The sequence below is a fragment of the Anoplopoma fimbria genome, chromosome 14 (genome assembly GCF_027596085.1).
Source record: "Anoplopoma fimbria isolate UVic2021 breed Golden Eagle Sablefish chromosome 14, Afim_UVic_2022, whole genome shotgun sequence".
Lineage (NCBI taxonomy): Eukaryota > Metazoa > Chordata > Actinopteri > Perciformes > Anoplopomatidae > Anoplopoma > Anoplopoma fimbria.
The window spans coordinates 1,995,876-2,014,842 of NC_072462.1; the positions used below are offsets into that span (position 1 = coordinate 1,995,876).

The 18,967-nt window shown below is 37.8% G+C and overlaps 2 protein-coding genes across 2 annotated transcripts; one reads left to right on the top strand and one right to left on the bottom strand.

The window, feature by feature from the left end:
* The first annotated feature begins 569 nt into the window (after positions 1–569).
* ube2l3a (ubiquitin-conjugating enzyme E2L 3a) lies at positions 570–7,720 on the top strand. The gene is made up of 4 exons (XM_054612333.1): positions 570–746; positions 5,476–5,571; positions 5,680–5,866; positions 6,521–7,720. The coding sequence occupies exons 1-4, from the start codon at positions 585–587 to the stop codon at positions 6,673–6,675; spliced, it is 600 nt and encodes a 199-aa protein (XP_054468308.1). The 5' UTR covers positions 570–584; the 3' UTR covers positions 6,676–7,720.
* A 529-nt stretch (positions 7,721–8,249) lies between these two features.
* On the bottom strand, positions 8,250–16,027 carry ckmt2a (creatine kinase, mitochondrial 2a (sarcomeric)). Its single transcript, XM_054612325.1, has 9 exons — positions 15,879–16,027; positions 13,856–14,054; positions 12,987–13,082; positions 12,671–12,892; positions 10,696–10,781; positions 9,924–10,047; positions 9,173–9,307; positions 8,710–8,835; positions 8,250–8,550 (listed from the first exon to the last, which is right to left on the bottom strand). Exons 1-9 carry the CDS (start codon positions 16,025–16,027, stop codon positions 8,434–8,436), a joined length of 1,254 nt encoding a protein of 417 aa, XP_054468300.1. The 3' UTR covers positions 8,250–8,433.
* Positions 16,028–18,967: the final 2,940 nt, after the last annotated feature.

The window sequence follows — 18,967 nt, forward strand, 5'->3', positions numbered from 1 at the left end:
TTATTATTATTATTATTATAACTTAATTTTGTGTTTTATAATAGTATCGTTATTATTATTATCATTATTATAACTTAATTTTGTGTTTTATAATAGTATCGTTATTATTATTATTATAGCTTAATTTTGTGTTTTATAATAGTATTGTTAATATTATTATTATTACTATTATTATTATTATAACTTAATTTTGTGTTTTATAATAGTATTGTATTGATTATTATTATTAATTGTATTATTATAACTTAATTTTGTGTTTTATAATAGTATCGTTATTATTATTATTATTACTATTATTATTATTATAACTTAATTTTGTGTTTTATAATAGTATCGTTAATATTATTATTATTATTATTATTACTACTATTATTATTATTATTATTACTTAATTTTGTGTTTTATAATAGTATCTTTATTATTATTATTATTATTATAACTTAATTTTGTGTTTTACAATAGTATCGTTATTATTATTATTATTATTATATAAAATATATTTATAAATAAAAGGAGCTCCACCAGTCTTGAGTCTGTCCTTTGCTCTCCAGGCCGGCAGGGGGCGCTAACACAACCAGGACGCCATGTTTGAGCCCCTTAAACCAGAAATAAAGAAGTCGAGCAGGAACCGAGAGAAACAGGAAGAAGAAGAAGAAGAAGAAGAAGAAGAAGAAGAAGGCGACGACGAAGAAGGAGACGAAGAAGAAGACAACATCGGCACCACAATGAACAAGAGACTGGTCAAGGTAAAAACACGTGAATTGTTTGATTTAGGCCACTTTGCGCGTGCCCAGGTGTCGTGTTAAGGCTTTGCGCGTGAACCCGCGGCCCCTTTGATGGAGAGAAAACGCCGTGAGCGCGACAGTTTACCGACGAAACGAAAGAGCAACGCCGTGAGCCCGACGGTGACTAGAGCGTTTTGCGACACCGGCGCGACGCGTCTGGGCGCTTTACGGCAGCGAAAGAAGGGCGAAGCCGTACAGCGTGGTTTTGCTCCACCGTGTGAGCCGGTGAGCGCTGCAGCTGGGACGGAAAACATGGAGGCTTCTGGGGCTGGGGCGTGACGTCAGAGCTCCACAGGGCCATTCAGAGACCCGTGGAATAAATAAATGAATACAATAAAAAAAATAACGTAAAATAACATTAAATAATTAACGTAAAATAAATAACATAAAATAGCATAAATAAAATAAATAACGTAAAATAAATAAATAAAATAAAATAAATAAATAACGTAAAATAAATAACATAAAAGAACATAAAATAGCATAAATAAATAACATAAAATAAATAACATAAAATAAATAAATGACAAAATAAATAACAACATAAATAAATAACGTAAAATAAATAACGTTAAATAAATAAAATAACATAAAATAAATAAATAAAATAACATTGAATAAATAAAAGAAATAACTTAAAAGAAATAAAATAACAAAAGAAATAACATTAAATAAAAGAAATAACATAAAATAAATAAATAACATAAAAGAAATAAATAAAATAACAAAAGAAATAACAAAATAAATAATATAAAATTAAACAAAAACGTGGATTATAGAGTCTGTTTTTTTAAGACACACATTTAAAGGGAGCAGTGTGACGTCACTGAGTACGTTTACTCAAATGCGTTGAGCAAAAAAAATAATCAAGGTACTTCTACCTTTTACTTTCTGTTTCTCTCCCACTACAGCTCAGAGGTACATGTAGTACTTTATACTGTAATACAGCTCAGAGGTACATGTAGTACTTTATACTGTAATACAGCTCAGAGGTACATATAGTACTTTATACTGTAATACAGCTTTATACTGTAATACAGCTCAGAGGTACATATAGTACTTTATACTGTAATACAGCTCAGAGGTACATGTAGTACTTTATACTGTAATACAGCTCAGAGGTACATATAGTACTTTATACTGTACTACATCTCAGAGGTACATATTGTACTTTATACTGTACTACAGCTCAGAGGTACATATTGTACTTTATACTGTACTACATCTCAGAGGTACATGTAATACTTTATACTGTACTACAGCTCAGAGGTACATGTAGTACTTTATACTGTACTACAGCTCAGAGGTACATGTAGTACTTTATACTGTACTACAGCTCAGAGGTACATATAGTACTTTATACTGTACTACAGCTCAGAGGTACATGTAGTACTTTATACTGTACTACATCTCAGAGGTACATATTGTACTTTTTACTGTACTACACCTCAGAGGTACATATTGTACTTTTTACTGTACTACATCTCAGAGGTACATATTGTACTTTTTACTGTACTACACCTCAGAGGTACATATTGTACTTTATACTGTACTACATCTCAGAGGTATTTATTTTACTCTATACTGTACTACATCTCAGAGGTACATATTGTACTTTTAACTTAAATACATCTCAGAGGTACATATTGTACTCTATACTGTACTACATCTCAGAGGTATTTATTGTACTCCTCACTGACGGTAAACCAGGCCTTTTACTTGTAACAGAGTGGTATTACTTTCTGTTTCCTCGTCAGTCTGTGACTTACACTTTCAGTGTGACACACGGCTGTTTTTGGTTTTGATTTTGTTGCCTTTGAGTGAAGAATTCCCCTGTATGACGCGTCGTGTTAATACTTCCTGACAATCCAGTTCCACAACTCAGGTATATAAAAGTGAAGTATCTGCTGACAGGAAGTAGAACGCAGATTTAATCTTTATGCACTTTTATCACTGGTCAAACAACTTTCAGATGATCATTTACCAAGGTAAAAGTAGGAATACTACAGAGGAGAAATATTTTTACAAAAGTACAGAATGTACTTAAGGTACCAAAAGTGATAGTACTCTTTAAGCAGGATGGTCCGTTTCAGAATAATACACTTATATTATTGAATAATTTTTTCTGCTGTGTTAATACGTTCATCCCTTTATTTTAAATACCGGGTAGGTTGTAAATTTCACCAAGAGATCAATTAAGTCTTGTCTTTATTCATAATAATGCATCATACTTTATCTGTTTGTATTATTTATCTAAATCTGCAAAGTTACTTAAGGTGCTGAATTTGAAATTCTGAGCATATCCATGATTGAGGGATTGCTTCAGTACCTGCACTAAAGGCACGGCCGCCTCAAAAACACCGTCGGACAGGACGCTGGTCAGAACAACGAGCGAATGTGATTAACGGAATTATACGTCTCTCTCCCTCTGAGACAGTAGCTGACATGAGACTGAGTATCTTGGCATGAGATGTGAACTCCTTCTCACATACTCCTTAGCTCTCTTACAGCCCCCAGCACATCTACTGACCTCAAAACAGGAAGGGAGTAGTTAGTGTCAAGTCTTCTTCAATACAGCATGATGTTCATTTAGTAAATTATGCTCCATTTAGAGTCAAACAGACCATAAAGCAGGGGATGCTTTAGGGCGGGGCTACATAGTGATTGACAGGTCTCTAGTCACTCCTCCTCAGTCCAAATATGGTCACTTCCATTAATTGGATGCAAATAAACAAGATGGCGACGGCCGTAATCCAAGATGGCGACAGCGTAATCGCCAAAGTTCATTTCATCAGTATGCAAACCAATGGGTGACTTCAAAATGACTACGTCGACATAAGTACTAAACAAAACACTATAAAACAACATTGTGCTACATTTATTAAACTATAATTATCTCCAAGGAGTTTATGTTTGTCTGTTTGTCAGAAAGATTACGGCAAAACTACCTTCCTGATTTTCATGAAATTTGGTTCATAAGTGCTTTGTGTGTCAACGAGGGAACCATTAAATTTTGGCACACACGCATTCTTTTTAACGGCCTTCCCGGAGGTCTGCGCCCTTTCAGTTAAAACGTGTCAGACAAAGGTCCTGGTGATGCTGCAGTGGCGGCTTTTATGAACCAATAAAAGGAGCAGAGGAAGTGACTCATTCTGGGGGAAAGGGATGTAACTGTTTACAGGGACACATCACACCATCTCACATGGCAGGTTCTGTTCCCCCTGCTGGTTCTCTGAAGCATTATTACAAACATTTAATGTTTCAATTTATTATTTACAGTACCAGTCAAAAGTTTGGACACACCTTCTCATTCAACTACTTTGAAGAATGTAAAATATAAAACATATTCTGGTTTGTTGAGCATTTGTTTGTTTACCACATAATTCCATATGTGATCCTTCATAGTTTGGATGTCTTCAATATTAATCTACAATGTAGAAAAAATATAAAAATAAAGAAAAACCATTGAATGAGAAGGTGTGTCCAAACTTTTGACTGGTACTGTATGTGTTTGAAAGAACTGACTTCAACGGTAAAACATTGTTTAGTAAACCATCAAAAGGTACATATAGTACTTTATACTGTAATACAGCTCAGAGGTACATGTAGTACTTTATACTCTAATACAGCTCAGAGGTACATGTAGTACTTTATACTACAAAAATTCTAAATGTTATACTTTTACTTTGTTATAGTAATTAACAGTGTTTTTTTTTTATCTTCAATCTCTGATTAGGAAATAAAAGATTGTTTTTTTAATTTATTAAAAGTTATCTAGTCATTAGTAGTATTAATGATGTATTATAATCTCAGAGCTAGTGTTAGGAAGTTAAACAACTCATAATTCATCTCTAATATCTATTTTAATTTAATGTGAAAACATCTCCTTCAAACTACTGGATTCAATTTTTACCAGATTACATTGAACACATCATGATAACGTTATAATTTACCTTCATCCAATACTAATTTTCACTGAACAGAGCCTGAACGCATCATAATGTAACCAAATGGAACCTCCATTTGTTAGCTGTTAGCGGTGCTGCTAACGTTACTAGCTCTCCTCCTGTTAGCTGTTAGCGGTGCTGCTAACGTTACTAGCTCTCCTCCTGTTAGCTGTTAGCGGTGCTGCTAACGTTACTAGCTCTCCTCCTGTTAGCTGTTAGCGGTGCTGCTAACGTTACTAGCTCTCCTCCTGTTAGCGGTGCTGCTAACGTTACTAGCTCTCCTCCTGTTAGAGGTGCTGCTAACGTTACTAGCTCTCCTCCTGTTAGAGGTGCTGCTAACGTTACTAGCTCTCCTCCTGTTAGCGGTGCTGCTAACGTTACTAGCTCTCCTCCTGTTGATTTAAACACAGATTGGTTGTTTACAATGTAACATTATCAGATACTAGAAAAGCATTAATGATGTCCTGATCTCATATTTTGCTGAATATTGGAGGATAACGGTCTTCAATAAAAACTGTTATTAATCGGAGGTTCACATGCGGGATGAACCAGGAGGGGGATCAATACAGATCACATGGACAGCGGTCCGTTACGCCACTAATGGGCATCATTTATGGATGAGCAGTTGCATTGGATTACACAGGTGTACCTAACAAAGTGGCCTTTGTGATTGCATATGTGTAGTCTCGTACATTGTTTTTAAATCCCATTTTGAAATCGCTTTTTTTTTTTCTTTCTTTCAGGAGCTTGACGAAATGCGCAACAATGGGGCAAAGTTTTTCCGCAGCATTCAAGTGGACGAATCAAATCTTTTGAACTGGCAAGGGCTACTGGTTCCTGTAAGTATCGACTCGGTGCAAAAAAAGAAAGAACTTGTGTTGTTTTGTCAAATCATGTATTTATTAACTTTTTATCCCCCCCCCATCTACAAACTTTGCTCTCTGAAGGATTCTGCTCCGTATGACAAAGGAGCGTTTAGGATCGAGCTCATCTTCCCCGCCGAGTACCCCTTCAAGCCCCCCAAGATCACATTCAAGACCAAAATCTACCACCCCAACATCGACGAGAAGGGCCAGGTGTGCCTGCCCATCATCAGCGTGGAGAACTGGAAGCCAGCCACAAAAGCTGAAAACGGTGAGGCTCGCGAGTGTGATATCCACGCTTTACAGAAGCTCATTCGTTGTTCCTTTTTCTTAAAGGGACGGTGTGTAAGATTTAGTGACATCTAGTGGTGAGGTTGCAGATTACAAGCAACAACATGACCCTCTCTTTTGGAGGAGTTTATCAATACTCGCTTCTTTTCCATGACTAAATAATTGCTTTTAAAAACATATAGATAGTAAAAATGTTGATGTTTGGACTAAACAAACATTGTGAAGTTGTCTCTGTAATCTTCAACCGTGTCGCCATTTCTCACTGTTTATACAAACAAAACAATCCATTAATTTATGGAGAAAGTTAAATAAGTTAATAGTTTTTATTTAACAGTAAAATCCTGCTTTTACATGAATGCATGAGTAATAATAATCTAATAGTATAATATATAATAATAGTAGAACGGTCACAGTTTGAATACTTTAACTACATTTTTACTGAAGGGACTCTTACTTGTACTAGAGTATTTTTTACCATCTCGTATTCGTAGTCTTCCTTAATAAAGCATCTGAATACTTGATTCTGACATAAAATGGCGACAAAAGGCAAAATAAATCCTCCTCACTTCTGTTTGTGATGGCTGAAGCTCCACAGCTGTGATGAATATAAACGGTGTTCTCTATTCTCCTCCAGTGATCACCAGCCTCATCTCTCTGGTGAACACCCCCCAGCCGGAGCATCCGCTGAGGGCCGACCTGGCGGAGGAATACAGTAAAGACCGGGTGAAGTTCATGAAGAACGCCGAGGAGTTCACAAAGAAACACAGTGAAAAGCGGCCCACTGACTGACGACACCACACTGACGCTCACCTGCCGTTTCCACCCAACCACCCACCACCCCCACCTATTCTGTTCTGTTTCCTGTTCAAAGAGCCCCCCCGGCTACACACACCCTGTTCTCACATACCTGCTTGTTTTTAGCACTCCTTCATAGAGGCTTGTGTTTCTGTTTCACTTTGCCAAAAAAAAAAAGGAAAAAAAGCAGGACTTTTTGGTGAATAGGCAGGCTCCGGCCTCTAGGTGTCACCTTGTGGTTGTTTTGACTTCTTTCTACTGATTTCTTTTTAAAATAAAATAAGAAAAAATGTCAGAGGTGGCATCCTGGAAAGTAAAACATCAGAAATGATCCTTAAAAATACATAAAACATCTGTTCTGCTCACTTAGACGTATAGTTTTTTCACTTTAATCATTAGCTCATGCAGACCTGTTGACAGAATTTTTTTTATAGTGTTGTTTTCAAAAGTTAATCTGTTTTCTTTGGTTTATTCCCCCCCCCCCCCCCCTTTAAGATGCACTGTACTTTGTGAAATCACCTGTTGCAGAACATGAAACATTAAAGTTTGTCACTGATGAAGAATTCTACACGCAAACTCAACAATTCATGTGTTCCTTAAAATGTTTTTTTGTATTTTAAAATGTTAGTGGGGTAAAAAAAAAGTCTCTTTATAATTTAACTTCTTCCACCTCTGTTGGCCTCAGGACAGTGAATAGTGTCGGTAAACTTTGTGGTTTGACAGTCCAACGGGCGTTTTCAGCGCTCAAAGCTTTTAAATAACATTTTCTTTGATTTTCTTTTTTTCACCAACTCCTGCTCACCTGAAGACTGTTTTCATACAAGTATAAGATCTACGAAGCACTGATTGGTGCTAGTATTACAGCAGTCAAACAGATCTAATTGTCTAATAACATTAATAAACACGATGTAATCAGCCGGTTAATGTGCTCAATTAGCTGACGAAGCTCTACGCCTTTTACGTACACGAAGGCGATACATCCAGCTGCAGGTGGAGGACAGAAGGTCATTACTGAATAAAGATTTGTGATGGATGCTTAATCAAACCTGTATTGTTGTGTTTATTAGCCTCTGATTTTTAAATGTTGTCTTTAATACCCTTTTTATAGCCATTTAAAATATGAAAATATTACTTTATTTAGGGTTTTTTTCAAAGTATGATTCTTTTTGATCCACGCTAGTGTCAATCATATTTAAAGTCACCCCTATTATTATTTAGCTGACTTTGTGACTGATGCTAACGTACTACATATTCAATCAGTATGTAAGTATGTCATCTGAACCGTTATTTCAGTCCTGAAAACATATACAAAATGTTTAAAAGTGACATAACAACAGACTGACAGCCGATCTCAAGGCCTCCAGACACAATGCATTGTGGGGCATTGAGTATGTGCACTAAACTCACATCTTGTACTCAAATTCTCCCAAAAGAAGAATACATCCCAACATTTCTTGCTTACACATAATCCTTGGTATGTTAATATGCAATTTCAATCACAGCCTCTGTCTGTGAATGTTTCACAAGGAAACGCGGCACAGTTAAAGTGTTAAATACGGTTGGCTTTATTGAAGTCAGGGTTACAGTGAAGACCTTAAAGTTGAGGTAGAATTCCCCCCTAACGGTAGTTCGTGTCTAAGATTAGGTCACCATAAAGATGTTTGATCTTTGTAGGAGGAACTAAGAAGCCACCTCCTCTGCAGCAGTGGACAGACGTGGTTCTGAGGGGTTTAACACCGATGAGTCCAGCTTTTACTTCCTGAACTGAGCGACGGGAGCTGGGACTTTGATGTCCTGTCCCTTCTCCAGCTTCTTCTCACACTCAATCAGGTTGTTGACTCCATCGACCAACATCTGGACCAGCTCCACCTGAAAGATACACACCACAAAGTTTATTTCTGCAACAAAATATTGTTTTTTTTATGAGTCTGAGATGCCAGAAACTTTGATGATCGGAAGCATAATGAAGAGTGACAAAAACTCACATACACATGCAGGAAAAGGCCATATTATTGATGGATTCCTCACCTCAGATTTTCCCAGACGGTCGTTGTTGGAAATGTCGAAGGTGTCTCCAGTGGCGGCCGTGTCCACTCCACCTGTACCTCTCTTCTGCAGCCGCAGGTTGTCAAGGATTTTGGAGAAACGTGGGTCCTGCAGAATGATTTCATTCATTTGTAATTTGTTGCAACTGCAGTCAAATGCCAATTATTTACAAGAGAACACCATGCAAAAGTTAATATTGATTGATCCTGTGAAGGTTGTGGGCTAAAGTTGAGATTTTTGATCTTGCAAACACAATCTTTTTCAGGAGAAGGAGTTTAAAGGATAAGAGCTGCGATATTCTGTGATATATTCCCAGGAAAACACCCAAAACAACAATGTGTTAGTCCGTCCCTACGTTCTGCTTATCCTACCCCGACTGTAAACTACAATGTGTGGTCAGGGTGATGAAGACACAACACTGATTAGGTTTACATGTGTGTGTTACCTTGCTGAGTTTTGGCAGGCGCACGTGCACCCCCGCCCTGAGTCCGGTGCCCAGGTTGGAGGGACATGTGAGGATGTAGCCCAGACGCTCGTTCCACATGAACTCCCAGCCTCTCTCCTGGATCAGGTGCTCCACCTGCAACGCATCACATGATGAAGAGTTGACCAGTCAGGCGACGCATATAGATAAAAAAAGCATTAAATGCTCATTGATGAGCTCCTTTGTTACGAAAAACCCCCATTTATGAACAAAATGAAAGATACATCGTCATAAAGATACACATACTGGGATTATCGTTTTTCTTTGATTATTATCTGCAGAATTGAAATATTTGGTTTCATGGACACCAAATATTTGGTGAAAATCCAAGCAGGTCACTGAAGTATTTATCCTTTAGTTTAGGGGAGACAATACAGGGGAAAAGGGGGAAGAAAATATAATTTATTTATAATAAATAACAAATTATAATTATATTTTTATATAAATAAATATAAAACATTTTTTATAATAAATTATAATATAAAATGTATTACACATGTATGGTAAATTATATATAAATTAAATTATATATTATACATTTAAAATAAATAATTATATATTATGATTTATTATACAAATTTTACTAATACATTGAATAATCTATAATAATAAATAGATATCACCATGAAACTTCCCCATTTGATAACTTACATTAAGACAATCTTATCTGTATACATTCTATCTGAAATGTTATGTTTAAATATGCATATACCTGTTTGAGTCCGTTGCAGAACCTCTCAAACACTCTCTTCATGTTGCCTCCCTTCTCCATGGAGATGACCCTGGTGTGGTCCTCCTCGTTCACCCAGATCAGGAAGGTCTTCTCGTTGTTGTGCCTGAAGAGAACCAGATAAAGGGACTAAATAAAGAGCTCTTCATCGCTGGAGATGACTCACCAAAGGGCCTGACTGTGCAGACACTTTGATATTCATGCTGCTCGTCTGTGCAGGATTAATATGTGAGAGAAACACATGCCTTTGTAACTGATAATAAACACGGAAAACACACAAAACTACTTCTTGCATCAAAATCATGGAAATAATTAAATTTTTCTATAGAGCCTCACAGGATGTAGACATATATATTCAATATATTCAAGGGTGGAAGAAGTATTCAGAGCCTTTAGTTAAGTAAAAGTACTAATACCAGACTGGGAAAATACTCAACTACAAGTAAAAGTCCTCCATTCAGGACCGTACTTATAGTAAAAGTATTTCACTGGACAGTAACTAAAGCTGTCAGACAAATATAGTGGAGTAAAAAGTACAATACCTACCTCTGAGATGTAGTACAGTAAAAGAAGTTGCATAAAATGAAAATGCTCAACTGTAGTATGGTAACTTTGTCCTTTAAAACAGTACTTGAGTAAATGTACTGCAGGCACCTTCCACCACTGAATATATGGTGAACACTGAATCGGGGGTAATGGTAATGGGAGTCTACGGCGTCACGTCACACATGCAGGAAACCTGAATGAATCGTACCAGATTCCTCTGGCGTCCGGCCAATCTCTGGCCATAAAGGCACATGTCAACAACGGAGAGATGGGCTTGTCAAACAGGAAGTGGTCCTAAAGGTGGGGGGGGGGGGGGGGGGGGGCAAAGGGACACAGAGACAGGTAGAGAACAGAGGATAAGGAGGATAACTTCTATGTTCTCCTGTGGTGGAGAGGAGAGAACAGAGGAGAGAACAGAGGAGAGAACAGAGGAGGGAACAGAGGAGAGAACAGAGGAGGGAACAGAGGAGGGAACAGAGGAGAGAACAGAGGAGAGAACAGAGGAGAGGGAGAGAACAGAGGAGGAACAGAGGAGGGAACAGAGGAGAGAACAGAGAGAACAGAGGAGAGAACAGAGGAGGGAACAGAGGAGAGAACAGAGGAGGGAACAGAGGAGGGAACAGAGGAGAGAACAGAGGAGAGAACAGAGGATAGAACAGAGGAGAGAACAGATGAGAGGAGATGATAGAACAGAGGAGAGAAACAGAGGAGGGAACAGAGGAGAGGAGGGAACAGAGGAGAGAACAGAGGAGAGGAGAGAACAGAGGAGAGAACAGAGGAGAGAACAGAGGAGAGAACAGAGGAGAGAACAGAGGAGAGAACAGAGGAGAGAACAGATGATATAACAGAGGAGAGAACAGAGGAGAGAACAGAGGAGGGAACAGAGGAGAGAACAGAGGAGAGAACAGAGGAGAGAACAGAACAGAGAGAGAACAGAGGAGAGAGGAGAGAACAGAGGAGGGAACAGAGGATAGAACAGAGGAGAGAACAGAGGAGAGAACAGAAAGAACAGAGGAGGGAACAGAGGAGAGAACAGAGGGAACAGAGGGAGGAGTCTGGATCTAGAGGTGGGCGTCGGTTTCTTTCCTCTCGTTACTTGTTTCCCACTAACAGCGTTGGGACGGGCTTTTCTTACCAGATCCCTCTGGAGTCGGGCCAGTCTCGGGCCATGAAGGCCGAGGTGAGCAACGGAGACACGGGCTTGTCGAACAGGAAGTGGTCCTTGTTTGGCGCGGCGTGGAATAATCAGAACGGGAGGGTCAATAAAAGGGAACTACGTCAGCCAGAGGGACGACTTAGTGAAATATTTATATTGTTTGATTTAAGAAGGGAACTCCAGCAATTTAGTATTATTACGAAAATTACATGAAAGCTAATTTTTCAACCTTTTGTTTGTAGTTCTTGCACAGATTTAATGGTATTTTTTTCACTTATCATAAATCATAAAAATAGCCCTTAGAGTCACCTCTAATCACAATATATTACATTATAAAAAGATTGTAAGGCATTTAAAGTATTGGAATTAAAGTACGCTTTGATCCTTAATGAGTCACCAAAACATTATGAAGTATCATGAAATTTACCTTAGATGCTTTAGAATGTGTTTAAATTATTGTTATTAAGCATTATGAACATTTATGAGTGCTTATAACTATGCTTAAGCAGTACTGAAAGCAGATTATATATAATAATATAATATAACTCATTAATGGTATCTATCTTGAATACAAGATCAAGTCAAAAACATCTGTGCTATCAACAAGTTATTGATAACTATTGATAAACTTAGTCCAGAAAACAACAACGCCGTGGTGTCGACCTGTCAATCAGTGTGTAGCCCCGCCCTAAAGCATCCCCTGCTTTATGGTCTGTTTGACTCTAAATGGAGCATCATTTACTAAACGAACATCATGCTGTATTGAAGAAGACTTGAAACTAGAGATTGAGACCATAAACTCATGTTTACAATGTTTACTGAGGGAATAAATCAAGAGAGAAGTAGAGTCATTTTCTCATAGACTTCTATACAACCAGAGGAGTCGCCCCCTGGTGGACAGGAGAGAGAATGCAGCTTTAACACATGAAGCATTGGCTTCACTTTCAGGTTATGACCTTTAATTATAGCTTTAAATATTCAGGAATCTGGGAAGCAAAATGATTCAGTAGTTCGTTTTGAAACTCACGTCGATGAGCTGCTGCTGCTCCTTGTCCGTCATGTCTCCCAGGCTGTAGTAGCGTCCGGCCAGGTCTCCCTTCAGGCCGGCCAGGGCCGTCACCACCACCCGCTCCACCTCGCGGCGCTCGGCCCTCGAACAGGCGGGGGGGAGGCTCAGCCCTCGGATGCTACGGCCGGTCCTGACGCGGGACGACAGGACGTATTTCTCATCGAACACGGCGTTGGTGACCTGGAGGTCGAAGATAACGGAGAGAAAGAAGATGTTGTTTAATACACGGAGGATGTGATTTATTGCAGAGGTGGGGGTGTTGTGGTGTAAACACCTTGGAGGAGTCCAGGTCGGTGGGGTGCGTCATGGTTTTGGGGTCGTAGCCGTTGTGCCTGTCTTTGATGATGGGGTCAAGGAGTTCAGCAAACACCTGGAACAGAACACGTTTAGTCTCGCTGATAGAGTGGATATCTCGTGATAAATGATGATAATAACTTAATTGATATGCACCTTTAAAGACAGAGTTTACGAAGTGCTTTGACAGACAAAGCAGCAAAAGAAATGCAATATAACAACAGAAAGCCTGACAATGAGGCCCAACAAATACAAAAAATAAAAAGATTTAACACTGATAAAACTGTACAATAGATTGAACAAAAACAAACAATAAAATGAGAATAAACTAAATTAAATTAAAGTAAATAAAATGAGATTAAATATGATGAAATAAAATTTTATAAAATAAAATGAAATTATTGAAATAGATATAGAAATAAATAATGAAATTAAATGAAATATAATTAAATTAAATTAAATTAAATTAAATTAAATTAAATTAAACTGCCAATAGATAAAAGTTGTTTTGAACGCAACACAGGAGGTTAAGAGACCTTTTCTCTGAATTCAGCTAAACAAGTTAATTACTTAGCATATTAACACTATTCTGGATTTTGACAGAAGATTAAAATAAAATAAAATAAAATAAAATAAATAAAATAAAATAAAATAAAATAAATTAAAATTAAATTAAATTAAATTAAATTAAATTAAATTAAATTAAAATTAAATGTATTACTCTATTACTGAAACAGTTAAATGTCCATCCCCAGTGGTAATTACACCCTTGAACAAATCATTTATTTAACTCTAGGAGACGTTGAAACATGTACATTGACACAAACTGCGACCTTTGACCTCTCTCACCTCGTAGCTCTCCTCATCACCAGCCACACAGCCGACGGTCTTGATGAAAGGGTGTCCCGGGTTGTCGACCCCGGTCTGGATGCTCTGGTCCAGGGTCCAGTTGTTGGGGGTGACCTTGTCCCTCAGTTTGGCGTAAATGGCCGGAGTCAGAGCCGAGGCCATGCAGTTGTTGTGTTTCCTCAGGTCGGGGAAGTCGGAGCTGCAGGAGAGGAAGAGGTGGAAATATTGGAGTTAAGTGTTGATTCTTTGACAATGCACATTAAGACACACTTTTATTCACATTATGTTAATTATGTTTAACAAGTTGTATCCATTTCTCTGGGTCAAAACTGTATTTGACCTTGTTTTTTTGATTTGATGGGATGGGACACATTCACTGTCACTAGTTATTACTCTGCGTGTATATAAAGCACCATGCAGTAGTAGTGAAGACGGGGGGGAGAGAGGGAGTGAGTCAAAGGTAACGCAGATGAAACCTGAGAGTGTTAAAGATACTGCAGGATGTTTCCAGTGTTGCTGCTGTGACCTCTTGTGCTCTTTCCTACACTCATACTGTGAAAATACTCCACTACACTACAAGTCAAAGTCCGGCATTCAAAATGTTACTTAATTAAAAGTATTATCAGCTAAATGTTTTACAAATACAATCTAATGTTTGTGGATTAATGTGTATATTGCATTTTAACTCCTGGCTAGTTTAATTTACATCAATGCATCATATTCTATAAGATCAACATAATATGTGTAGCGTCGCTGTTGTGTAATACTCAAGTATAAGTACCTCGAAATTGGCATTGTGCTAATTCCACCATGCTTTAAATGCTACGGTTGCACCATATGCACTTCTTAGCTTGGTCAGTGTTACATTTGAATTCATACTTATTCACGTTTTGCTTTTAAATTACCATTCATGATACCATTCATTACTCTTTCAATTAGCTTATGCCAATTGCTACTAGCTAATTTGTCTGTTCTAGTGTGATGACACAGTCTACACTCTTACAAACATTGGCTGAATTTGAGTTTTCATGCTTAAGACTGGGATATGTGTCTGCTAGCGATTAGAATTAGCACTCGCTATGTGCATGCTAGTGATTGGGAGAGAGTTATATACAGAACTCCAGTAGCTTCATTCCACTGCTGCCGTTCAGTTGCTTCTGTTGCAGAAACAAAGCCATGAGTCATTGTTCTGAAATGTGCAGGTGATGTGATGAAGCACGTAGTCAGTTTCTGTTTGTGAGGAAGATAATTATAGAGACTCGTCAAGGTCATCCATCCACTGAGCTCATAAAATGTAGATCACACTTCTCTGCATTCTTTGTATTTTTCTCATTCCTTGATTACTTTTATTCTCTACTTATACTGTGTTATATATTGTAGCATAACATAAATATAGTTTACATTTTACATAGTTCTTTGTTTCTATTTTTCTTTTATTTATTTTTCGCTTATGCGTAATAGCATCTGTAACGTATCAATTTTATATCAATAACTAAATAAATAAAGTATTTCTGGTTCTTTCTATTATTATATGGTCTTCTTTCAAGGATGTATCAGCAGTACATTTACTCAAGTACTGCACCTAAATACGATTTTGAGGTACTTGTACTTTAGTGTTTTCATTTTTAAACGACTTTATACTTTTACTATACTGCATTTTGGAGGAAAATATATATATATTTTACTCCACTGCATTTATTTTAAAGCTTTAGTTACTTTACAGATTCTGATTATTAATACAAAATATATAATAAACTAATAAATTATGATGTTGTATTATTAAATTAAGTTACCCAGCCATATAAAATAATTAAAATCATCTCCACCTTTACCAGCTGCAAAATTATAAAGATGAACATACATATAAAACAATAATATTAGATTATTCTGAAATTGATCATTCTGCATTATGAGAACTTTGAATATATTTTGGTGCTAATAACTATGAATTTAACTGAATTAAAATGTTGAATGCAGGACTTAACAGAGTATTTTTACTCTGTACATGTAGTATTGCTCTCACCTGGGCGGATAGAGCTTCGTCCTCGCCTCAGCAGCCAATGAGCTGTTTTCGCTCAACAGGAAGCCGGTGGCCATGGTTCCAGCGCCGAGGCTGGCCAACAGCACGGCCGTGTTGCTTCTGGAGATCATGCGTGTGAAAGAGCTCGCCATCTTTACGACAGTTGGTACCTCGGTAGCAAATGAACTGAAGAGAAAAATAACAGGAAGGACACAGTTTTCAATCAATCAGGAGCTCATTCACACCTGTGCAGCTATCAGCCAATTAATCTTGTCCAATTAAATTAAATTACAGGTGTGACACTTTTCACTATTATGCCAGTTCACAGCATTTAAAGCTGCAAAGTAAATCTGTGTGAATTTTTCCTGTCAAGTTTTTATGTTTAAAGTGAATTTGTGCCTAAGCAAATGTATGACCTTTAAAGGAATGGAGAGCCAAAATGAAGGATGCTACCGTAGCCTATTAGCATTGTTGCAGAATCCACTTGCTTTTTCAGAGTCTAGACTGCTCCATAAAGGAGGAATGGTTTATGTTTTAAGACAGTAGTTGTTGGTACATTTCCGTCTTTCTTTATACAAAGACAAAGCTAGCTTGCTTTTTTCTTCCTCTTCAGTAACTCTTTACTGAAAGACATTCTGTGAAATCCTGAGAGCGAAAATGTCTGAGAGGAGTGAACAGGCCAGAGCAGAGAAGAAAAGAAGAAAAGCCATCGTTTTTAAATTTATGTGAAATAAATGATCATAGAAATTCAACATGCGTCTTTTTTATGACTTATGGCATTGTAACTGTGTTATACTGCAGAAAAAGACATGTTTGAGTTCTCTCTACTTCTACTCATGATTGTTCTGTTTCCATAGAGATGCAGAACTTTTATATTGCAGTGAAAATCAAGGTCACAGAGAGTGAAATGTAAAAAACGCTTTTAAACTGCTTTGGGGTTCATATGTTTCCTTAACCCAAGTGTGAACGTCGTTAGTGCACAATGTGAACTATGCTGTCTGGTTTGACGACCCCCCCCCCTAACTGTTTAATACAGTAACGAGCTTAGAGAAGGTGGGGCCGCGGCAGATGCTCTTAGCCTCTTAGCATTATCAGAGTCCACGACCCACAGGACGGGTTTCATATGTCCACTAATGCTTCAGTAATGAACGGTCACCCAATGACGTCCGTCTTAAACTCACAGAAGACAAAAAAAAAGTGGGACTTGAGACAAAAAATGAAGAAATCAGTCTTTAAAAGACAGTTAGGCACAAAGTACATGTTGCATTTTATGTAAAGATGGATTTAAATGTTAAATGTAACACCTTAATTAAACTGTCTTAATTAAACTGTCTTAATGAAAGGTCATATTCCAGCTTGTCCTTCACAGTGGGAGTCCATGAGACTGTGTCTTAATATAGAGGGAAGCTGTGAGGACTACTGTTAATCCACGTCAAAGGAAAGATGGCCGACGGCCCCCTGCACTAAACTGACACGTCACAGGATTTGTAAATGTTTTTAATCTACTGAATTTATCCCACTAACTTCACTTTCCTCTACGTCTGTGGAGGTTAGCGACGGCGGACTGTTTCGGGTCAGTGGTAGTATTATTTATAGATCACTGGAGGACAGTTGTGCTGCCAGAACCCAGTGCCAAGAAACAAGCTGACTCTCTGGGCTCACAACTCGGCTGACATTCCGAACGGGTCACAAGACCTGGACCCCTCATGAGTCCACGTCAGCAGGACAGAGGGACGGAATCAAAGGAGGGAAATTCAGGACAGAGGTGAAGCAACTTGGGTTGGAAATGCAACACTTTTATCAGAGGGAAAAAGGGAAAAGTTTAATAAATCATCCAGGTCATTTTGTGCTCTCGTCTCCTCTCCAACTGACACTGCAGATCATGAGGTCTTATGATCAGGATTACACCAAAACCACTACAGACCGCGGATCAGCGTGACCTTTAAACTCTGGGAGACTACGTCTAGAGGACGTAAAAGCTGCTTCGTCCTCTCTAAAGGACACAGCAGAAGTTTATGCCACTTCACGTATTTAAAGTAAAACATTTTTGTAAAGTGAAATATATATTTTCATGCAAAGAGCACAAAGATTTCACAGAGATTTGTTTTTAAAATGCAAAGATTTCTTTTAGTTTTAATTCATAAATCAAGTTCTCACTCTTTGCACTATTCATATCAGAAGTTTGAAGTCAATATCCATCTTTCCTTTTCATACATTTTTACTTTTAAACATGCACACAAACTTCAAAACCCCTCAGAATAACTATAAATGTCAAGAGCATGCAAAAAGATCTAAAGTCAAGACAGCATATCATCTTTAAAGAGGCTCTACAAATATTTTTTTACAAACAGCTTGAAATGCATGAAGCTAATGGAGCCTTTTCTGCAAGAAAAAATAAAATATATAGATATATATAGAAAAAATGTAATGTATGTAATGAAAAGGTACAATACCTGTAGAGAAGCTGCTCTGCCTTCTTGCTGAAGGTCTCTTGTTAAAGAGCTTTTCACTCTCCTCACTCAGGGAGCTCCGCCCCCTCAGGTGGGATTAAAGAACTAGAAGCCAATCAAAAGTTCAGAAAACGAACCAATGAGGTGCCACCAAGATGAGCTACAACAGCTCAGACCGCTCATGTGGAGCCACGATTAACCACGACGGGTCCGATATCACTGTCCGGTACGACCTTGATATTTTCTACTCACACATGATCTCTCTTAGTGCTCGACAGGACACACACTGTGACCCTGAGAGCTTAACACACAGGAAGTTCAGTGTGCAAATAGAAATAGTAGAACATTTTAACTAAGTTGAAAATGCATAAAAAAAACATGCTGCAAATAAAGACGACACAACTAAATAAAGAAGACAAATGCAAATAAAAAAAATGAAAAAAATGAATTTGGGTACAAAACAATGACACTAAAAACTGAAGAACCTGCATCAATCAGGCGGCAACTTCCGGTTCTGCCAAAGTGTAGCCAATAAGGAAGTGTCTCAAAACCTGCATTCTCTCTCCTGTCCACCAGGGGGCGACTCCTCTGGTTGTATAGAAGTCTATGAGAAAATGACTCTACTTCTCTCTTGATTTATTC